This window comes from Chinchilla lanigera, unplaced genomic scaffold, assembly GCF_000276665.1.
Source record: "Chinchilla lanigera isolate Chin_1 unplaced genomic scaffold, ChiLan1.0 scaffold00078, whole genome shotgun sequence".
In the NCBI taxonomy this organism is placed as follows: Eukaryota; Metazoa; Chordata; class Mammalia; order Rodentia; family Chinchillidae; genus Chinchilla; species Chinchilla lanigera.
In genome coordinates this window covers 3945033-3953924 of record NW_004955479.1, presented here as the reverse complement: position 1 = coordinate 3953924, position 8892 = coordinate 3945033, and the positions used below count along the sequence as shown (strand labels likewise).

General features: G+C 50.7%; 1 protein-coding gene across 3 annotated transcripts; it reads left to right on the top strand.

Moving 5' to 3' along the window:
- On the top strand, positions 1–8567 carry Fezf1 (FEZ family zinc finger 1; the record flags this gene model as incomplete). Of its 3 annotated transcripts, XM_005402320.2 has the most annotated exon segments (7): positions 1–295; positions 2078–2179; positions 5522–6023; positions 6174–6395; positions 6646–6780; positions 7014–7146; positions 7555–8567. In XM_005402320.2, coding segments are annotated over 7 exon segments (1620 nt in total). In that variant the 3' UTR covers positions 7905–8567.
- Between the last annotated feature and the right edge of the window lie 325 nt (positions 8568–8892).

The following is an 8892-nucleotide window of genomic DNA, read 5'->3' as shown; positions in this document are numbered from 1 at the left end:
GCGAGCCACCGCGCCCGGCCCCGGAGTCTGGCCAGCGTGGGCCTCACTGCTCGGGGCCCAGAGATGGAGAGCCCGGCCGGAGGGCTTTCCGCTGCGCGGTTTCACTCTGGGTTTGTGAAATGACCCTGCTGTGGCAAGAGTCGTGCAGGAGGCGGGCGCCTCTGCCCCCCAGCCCGCGCCGGGCCGGCTGCCGGGGTCCATCGGAGCCACGGACGCGGGGGCCACGCGCCCACGGAGGCGGAGCGGGGCGCGCCGGGCGCTCCCGAGCCCGCGGCCGTTGGTCGGAGTTGAGAAGGTAACAATTCATAAATGACTTACAGAGATTTTGGGCTCAAGGATGTTGATTTACCTCTATTGCTTGTCTACTCCTATGAGCTCATTCTTTGCTCTGTGTTATTTGAATTTCTACTGTCGACCTTTATTTAATGGAATCATTTAAGGGAGAAAGGTTGAAAATAACATTAGAACTGCTTTAAACGCCGTGGGTACCATCAAGGAAAGAGTCGCGCTATGTGTTGAGTACGGTTTTTATTTTGACCACAAAATGACTTTTAAAAATCGTCTGGGGACCGCAGCAAACGCTAAGCAGCCGGTCTCGCTCACCAGTTTCTCCTATCACTGGAGGCACGTTGTTATCAAAGCGGAACAAAGTACCACGTTTGGGGTGTCTTCTAATTGTTCTCCTTTCAAATTTCAGTAACTGCTGTAAATTACAAGCAACACTTCGCTGTTTTTTGTTGTTTGACTGTTAAGCGGCTCCCACGAAAAGATTGGAGAAGTTGAATTTCGTCTTGATAAACTTCCCATGCAGTCTGGCCCTGACTTGCGGCGTCACAGTCCAGAGGGGCAAAACTCTCGGGCCTGTGGAAACGGGTAAAATCCCAGCGTTAGTCGTAGGGGCCCAAACCCACCTGCCGCAGTGATCGCTATCTGAAACGCCTGCCGCCGCCTCCCCCGCTCAGGCGTTGGGTGGGACTCCTTACTTCTGTAAACTGATTTAACATGTAAATGCTGTTTTGGGAAGACTAATAACGCTAGGTTTAAACGAAATTTTAATATGAAAGAAATCATAACAGCAAAGTTCTAGAGACAAACAGCAGACAACCCTCCCCTTTCTCCTCCCCCGAAGAGAGGAGGCTCAATGAGTTTCCATTTTCCTAACCTGTGATACTAACCTTCACGGGTTACACACAATTAGCAAGAAGGCTTTAGTTGTCATCAGGCTAACTAAAATCGCACAAGGAGCCTTAGATTTGAACTTGCTGCCCCTAGGTTTGCTTATATGCTGGAAAGTTAGTTCTCACTGTAACTGTATTTTAAGTAGTCTAAGATGCTAAGAAAGACATTCCTTGAACCATGCAGAACTTTTTCTGTTCGTATCCTATTCCATTACCCACTACCCTCTCTCCATCACACACCAGGAAGAAAGAAAAAAGACCAGAGATAAAGACTGTAGAGGAATTTAGGAAAGTTTTCCCTGTTCTGGAGGTAAACTGCGAAGCCTTTGGTGCTATTTTTTAATCAAAAGAAATTGTAACTGTGTCTGGATGCCTGGGAGGTGGTCAGATTAATAATAATAATGCCTCCTTCTCCCTCCCCCCCCTCTTTTAGCTCACAGAAGTTAGTAAGAAGCAAAGAAACCCAGCTTGCTTTGGGGAAGGGGTGGGGGTTAGGAATGCCTGATTGGCCTGAAAATCTTAAAAACAAGGCCAGGGTCAAAGCAATCCACTCAGCAGAAGGTTGGGTTTGTTATAGTGTTTTACAATTCTTTTCTCTTTTTAAAAAATTCATTAGTGTGTTTTGTCTTATTAAGGAAAAAACAAAGATGGTAGATTACTTGGTAACTTAAGAGTTATATTAGTTTTCATTTAAAATTGCAGTAATGTTGACCAGAAATTACATTTCTTTCTGACAGGGACTTAAGTAAAAATCCCAAGGAAATTATGCAAGTTGTTGAGGAACAGAAAAAATACAGTTTAGGAAGTATTGAAGTAAAACTTTGATTACCTAGAAGAAGATAACTTTTAATCATTTTGGAGGAGAAGGACTTTTTATGTTTTCTGTTCTCTTTATGAAGGACAGCTCTGGCACTTTCAGGACAAATGAAACACTTAAAATTCTCAACTTCCACCAGGACTGAATGCGGATGGGTAAGGCAAAGAAATGCTGCCTTTCTGAGGTGAGGAAGGGGAGGAACACTTAATCATTACTTCTGAACAAAAAAGGGAGGATTATAGGCTTCTCCAAGAAAATACAAAGCATCTATAACAGAGTTTCCATTTTGCCATTAACAAAACAAACAAGGCCCCCTCTTGTTCTCTTTTAGTACTTTAAACAATTTTAAGTGTGGGAGCATTTTAGAAGCTTCTAAATTTACCAAATATATCCTACATTTTTCAAATGTTTGGATATAAAACAAACTACTGTGGAGACAAGGCAATAAGTAACCCCTCCTAAATGTATGTTAAGATAGCCCTTACTTTATATAGTTTAGAAAGTTAACAGGTGTGCTGAGGTCTGGGTGCAAAACGTTAACATGTTGGGGTATCAAGGTCTGGATTTGTAAAGAACCTCTTCAGTCTTTAGGATTAGCAAGACCAGGGCTATTTTAAGAGAAGAGCATAATTGATGCTTTGCCACATTTGTGTGACTCAAATGACACTTTCAAACACTTGCCAAAGAGGCAAAGCCTTAAAAGACCAGTGAAAAGCAAACTGTTATATTAACTATACAAAACATGTATACCCCTTTACCAACATTTTTCCCTTTTTAATTTAGTGTCCATTGAAGGAGAAATTTCCGAGATCAAATGACGGCTCTTTCACTGCTTAGGAGCGGGGGGAGGGGGAAAGAAAGAGGGAGGGACACACCGATGTAAAGCAGACTGGTGGCCTCAGATGAGAAGGCAGGTGAGGCTGCAGAGCCGGGGAGTTGTACAAGTCAGCTAGGCGCTCCCGGCTTTCCAGAGCTGGGATGTCTCTTGCTTCTCTGCTTTTTTCTTTAAAGCTGGCCCTGTGACGGAGGATGCGGCAGGAGGGGGATTTTTCGCTATTGGGAAGCCGCAGGTAGGAAAGGGAACCTGATCCGCCCCAAAAGGCAGCAATTAAAGTATTAACTGCGACCCATCTGTTGTGGGGCAGGGACACCCCCACGCCCGCCGCCCCTCCAGCAAAGCCCGTCCCGCGCCCTTTGTCTGAGCATGGGAACGGAGGACACAGATTTTGCGGCCCCAATAGCAAAACGAAGGAAAATTTCTAGTCTGAGGGAACCCCAGTGGCTAAACTCCAGTTGCGAGGGCTCCGAAGCGCCTTCCAGGTCGTGTCGCCTGCTTCCCGGCTCTGCCCAGGTGCCAGCGCTCGCTGCCTTCTGCCCTTGATCACTGCTGTATGTTGTCCCAGCCAGAAACCACCCGACGACCAGAAGGAAGGCATTCCAGGCCCAGCTGCTAAGCCCGGCGGCTTTGGCCTCCCGGCCACCCGCAACCTCAAATGGGACTCACTCCCCTCCTCCTCGCCCTCAGCTTCCCCTCCACCTGCCAGCTGCTCTGCCTGGCAGTTGGGCACCGGGTGGTTCCCAGTCCAGGCCTCTTCCTTTCCCTCCTCTGGGCTTCTTGGACAGGGGCTGCAAAGCCAGCCTGGGGCTGAGGGGTCTGGGTTCTTGGCCTGGCCTGTGCTGCGGAGGGGGCACAAAAGGATGACGCTGAGGTCAGTTTCCTCCTTTTGAGGTCTGGCCTCGCCTCTTTGGGTGAAACTGGTCAGGGACTCAACATCCCACGGGTTTCTAGCTCGCCTCCGCTCCCACTGCTGACCCCTGCCACGGCTCTCACACCAGGCTTGGCCATACCCGTCACCGGTCACACACACCCACGCGCTCGGGTTTGCTCACCAGATAAACGGCAGACAGCCAGGCCTGCCGCCGGGTCTGCAGCTCTGTGCTCTCCCTTCGCCTCCCAGCGCCAGCTCAGGGTTGCAGCGTCTTCCAGCTCCCCGCAGCCTCTCTGCGCGCCGGGCCCCAAAGCTCAGCTCCACGCCATCTCAGGCTTGCAACCCGCGGCCCCGAGGAAGGAGCGTGCTCGGCCGACAAGCCCGAGCCGGCACAGTCGGAGCCTCTGCCCCTTGGCGCCTTCCCGGAACCCTGCAAACTCTGGGCCTCACCGCCCCAGGACCTTGAGCCCCGGAGCCACACCCCGAGGGGCCTGGCGGGGGTGGAGGGACGCGGCTGGGGCTCGGTCTCCTCGCGCTCTCCGGGAGGCGCGCGTGGCGGGGCAGCCGCTCTTCTCGCCGCGCCGGGGCGCACAGACAGCCCGGCTGCAGCCCGCGCTGCTCGGAGGAGGCACGCAGGCGCTGGCTGCCGAGGCGGGATCGCTAAACTGTAGGGTTTCCTTCTCTGCTCGGCCTTCAGTACTGAAAACGCTTGGCTGGGGAAAGCGCTAGCTGAACATGACACGCTCTTCCCGCGCCCTCAGTGGAAACTCATGGAAGCGCGCACTCGTGTGCACTCGTGTGTGTGTGTGTGCGTGTGTGTGTGTGTGTATCCCGGGCCGGTCCGATACGAATCAAGGTTTCTTGAGGTGTCACACTCGCTTACGCCTGGAAAGTCCACAACTTTGTGGATGAGAGTGCGTCATTCCCAGGCCTATTGCCTGGGCATCGCCTTTACAAAACCACAAACATAACAAGCCCCCCAGGGCCGCTCGTTCTCCGGGGCATTTGGGAAGGCCAGTTACCTGCTGGCGTCTTCCCAACGGTCCAGACTCCTTCCAGCCTCCAGAAGCCTAACGTCCCCCGCCCTGGAGGAAGGAAGAAGGCTGCGGAGGAGGCTGCGCGGCCGATCCCAGCCCAGCGGAACCTAGCAAAGAAACCTGGGATTTCGCTGCCGGAGGCTTCCTGGCCGAGGCTTTCTGAAGCCTGGCGTTTGATAAATATAGCCTGGCATTTGCCCCTGAATTAGACTGTTTCCTTATTTAGCCCTTGCACAATGATTTTAGATGATGTCACTTAGAGCTAAACGAGAAAATTGATCTCGGATTTGCCTAGCCTCTCAAGCCTGGTTAAGCAGATTGAGAATTAAAAAGACAGAGGAAGCAGGGGGAGGGGCGGCCGGAGGGTAGCGAAGTGCAAGCGGCGGAGGCCCGCGCGAAGGGCGGTGCTGGGAGCTGCCCAGAGCGCCCCCGCCCCTTCTGGGCGGAGGAACCTCGCTCGCCAATGAAAAGTAGCCACTGACTGCAGAGGAAAAAAAAAAAAAGTTTTCCTGTTGACTGTAGGAAGCGAATTGAGCAATTATCTAGTTTACCTTCTCCTCTTGGAAGTTAACGATTGGCGAGATCTTGGCTGCGTTATTGACACAACACTTTCTATTGATAGAAATAAGTAGTGATTGTCCCGGAGTCATTGGTGCGCCAAGAACTCTGCGATGGGCTGGCAGGAGTCCATTGGGCTGGGCAGGCAGGTTCGGCTGGCGATGCTGGGGAGGAGGCGGAGGAGGCTGCTGGCGGTGATGGTGCCCTTCCTCCTCTCCGCAGGTCTGTGACAAGCAGGGAACAAGGCAACGACCGAGGAGCCCAGCCCTGGCTGACAGACGCTGGCGACTCAAACATGGACAGTAGCTGCCACAACGCGACCACCAAAATGTTAGCGACTGCTCCAGCCCGGGGCAACGTGATGAGCACGCCCAAACCCTTGGCGTTCTCCATTGAGCGAATCATGGCGCGCACCCCAGAGCCCAAGGCCCTGCCAGTGCCCCACTTCCTGCAGGGAGCCGTGCCTAAAGCGGACCCCAAGCATTCTCTGCATCTCAACTCGACGATACCCTGCATGATCCCCTTCGTGCCCGTGGCCTACGACACGAGCTCCAAGGCCGGAGCGACAGGCCCGGAGACGCGCAAGACAAGTCTCGAGGTCCCGGCGGCACCCGCAGTGGCGCCTGCAGCGCCCGCATTCAGCTGTAGCGACCTGCTCAACTGCGCCCTGAGTCTCAAGGGCGACCTGGCCCGCGATGCTCTGCCCCTGCAGCAGTACAAACTGGTAAGGCCGCGTGTGGTCAACCACTCCTCCTTCCACGCCATGGGCGCCCTCTGCTACCTGAACCGAGGTGACGGCCCGTGCCATCCGGCTGCCGGAGTGAACATCCACCCGGTGGCCTCCTACTTTCTCAGTTCCCCTTTGCACCCGCAGCCAAAAACGTATTTAGCCGAAAGGAATAAACTGGTGGTCCCGGCGGTGGAGAAGTACCCGTCGGGAGTAGCTTTCAAAGACCTGTCCCAGGCTCAGCTGCAGCATTACATGAAAGAAAGCGCCCAGCTTCTGTCGGAAAAGATCGCGTTCAAAACTTCGGAATTCAGCCGAAGCTCTCCTAACGCCAAGCCCAAAGTTTTCACCTGCGAAGTCTGCGGAAAGGCGAGTACTGCGCAGAGGGAAGCTCTGTCCCTTCCTTCCTTCTCTTTCCTTTCCCTCCCTTCCTTCCCTCCTTTCTTCCTCTTCTTTTCTTCCTCCCATCCTTTGCTTCCCTCCTTTTTCCTTCCTTCTCTTCCTGTTATTTTGGGCTTAATTATTTGCATATATATATTATACTTCCTAGCCTCCCCCTGCCCAGTTTGGTTTCAAACTGCTTGTTTGGCTAATGTTCTGTACGGTGTTTAATTTTAAGGTCTTTAATGCACACTATAACTTAACCCGGCACATGCCGGTGCACACGGGAGCCAGACCCTTCGTTTGCAAAGTGTGTGGAAAAGGCTTCCGACAAGCCAGTACCCTGTGCAGACACAAGATCATCCACACGCAGGTGTGTACATCTGCCTCAGTTTATGTGGTGTACCTCTGAAGTGTTGGGGGTGACAAATAAAGTTATTCTTTAGCATAAGATTTGCTTAAAGGTGCTAGCTGGATGGGGGACATGTATTGTTTGCCTTTGTTCTGCGTAAAAGCTTTTAGAGCTTTACTGTGTTTTGCTTGCAGGACTCCACACAATAATAACGAAGTACTTTAATTTTTTTTCTTTTCCTCCATCTTTCTTAGGAAAAACCTCACAAATGCAACCAGTGTGGTAAAGCATTTAATAGAAGTTCCACTTTAAACACGCATACTCGAATACATGCTGGCTACAAACCGTTTGTGTGCGAATTCTGCGGCAAAGGATTTCATCAGAAAGGTACCCAGCCCAGGAGACATTCGTTGTCTGTCAAGATGGTCTTAGGGAGAGCTGTACTTAAATCTTTTAGGGATATTTTAGAAAAACGATTTTTAAAGTACGACTAGGTACTTGGGGCATAGGTAGTCACTCTAACCTCCTACCCTAAGGTCTGATTAATATTAGAGAAAGGCATGAGGGACATTGCTTTTTAACTGCCTGATCTTGCTTTAGATAAGTGGACTGATGAATGTTATGAAAGTGGAGCAGAAATCCCCTCACTGTTAGTCTCCTAAATACACTTTGGGAAGCAGTCGCCCTGCTCTGCTGTTAGAGCGGCCCCTGCTCTTCCGCTCCTCCGACCATGCATCCACTCCCTCCTTTTCAAGCTGTTTTAAAAGCCATATCCCTGTCATTTGTCTGTTTCAGGGAATTACAAGAACCACAAGTTGACCCACAGCGGGGAGAAGCAGTTCAAGTGCAATATCTGCAACAAGGCTTTCCACCAGGTTTACAACCTCACTTTCCACATGCACACCCATAACGACAAGAAGCCTTTCACCTGCCCCACTTGCGGCAAGGGCTTCTGCAGGAACTTTGACCTCAAGAAGCACGTCCGTAAGCTGCACGACAGCAGCCTGGGGCTGGCCCGAACGCCTGCGGGGGAACCAGGCAGCGACCCGCCACCCTCGCTGCAGCAGCAGCCTCCCGCCACTCTGCCGCCTCTGCAGGCTCCGCTGCCGCCCGCTGGGCCTCTGCAGCCCGGCCTCCACCAGTGATCTCCGCCAAGGCTCCTCCCAACCCCGGTCCGAACCCTGCGGCCAAGGCAGCACAGACTGGGGCTGGACCTCTTCGTCCGAGCTCGTCTGCAGAACCCAGGGCATGATGGGCCCCGCACTTTAGGGCGGGCCCGAAGCCTCTGCATTCCTGGCCTTTGCTTCTTGCATGCATCTGCTAAGTGGTTTTGTGTATTATATTCTAAATAGGCACTAACAATTATGAGAAATTTGGAAGGGTTGGCTTTACGATACTTTTAATTTGGAAAGACTTCTCATCTTGGGTGGAGAGATGCTGTTTATTTTGTTTTTAAAGCAAATTTCTGCTGTATTTATTGAGATCTGTATTATTCTACTCGGGAATGCTGCACCATTTTAATATTATTACTGTATATATTTCCATTGTGTTGATTCTGCCATCTCAAAATGCCTGCTGATTGTCATTTCCTCTTCCCCGGCCGTAACAAAACAGTGTGTGTATGTTCTATATACACACAGATAGATGTGTGTGCCTGTAAAGGTGCATTCCACGTTCTTGAGCACACACATAATGCATATACACATACGTATTAGATAAGGGTGTTTCATTATTAATGAATCTGAATTTCAGTTTTGATTCTTGCACGTGAAAGTTGATTCATTGACTTTTGGAAATAAATAATTGGAAAATGCTTATTTAATCAACAAACTTTAGGGCTTTGTTTGTATTATTCAGTTAAAGATCCCTAGTTCTGACCCTCTGCTCTGCCTTGTTTTTTTAAAAGCTGAACTTTGGGTTAATAATACCTAATGTTTTGATCTGAAGGTGCAAATAATCTCTCCAAAGGGTTACAACGTTGGGCAAGGTTATGAAATTTGGTTAAATTCGGAGAGAGAAGATGTGTATTTTTCTCACAGAAGCATGACTTTGCCTTGGACCTTCTGATATATCCGTAGCGCACAGTAAGGTGAAAACAATGTACCTAGGAGCGTTGCGTTACATGTATTTCCA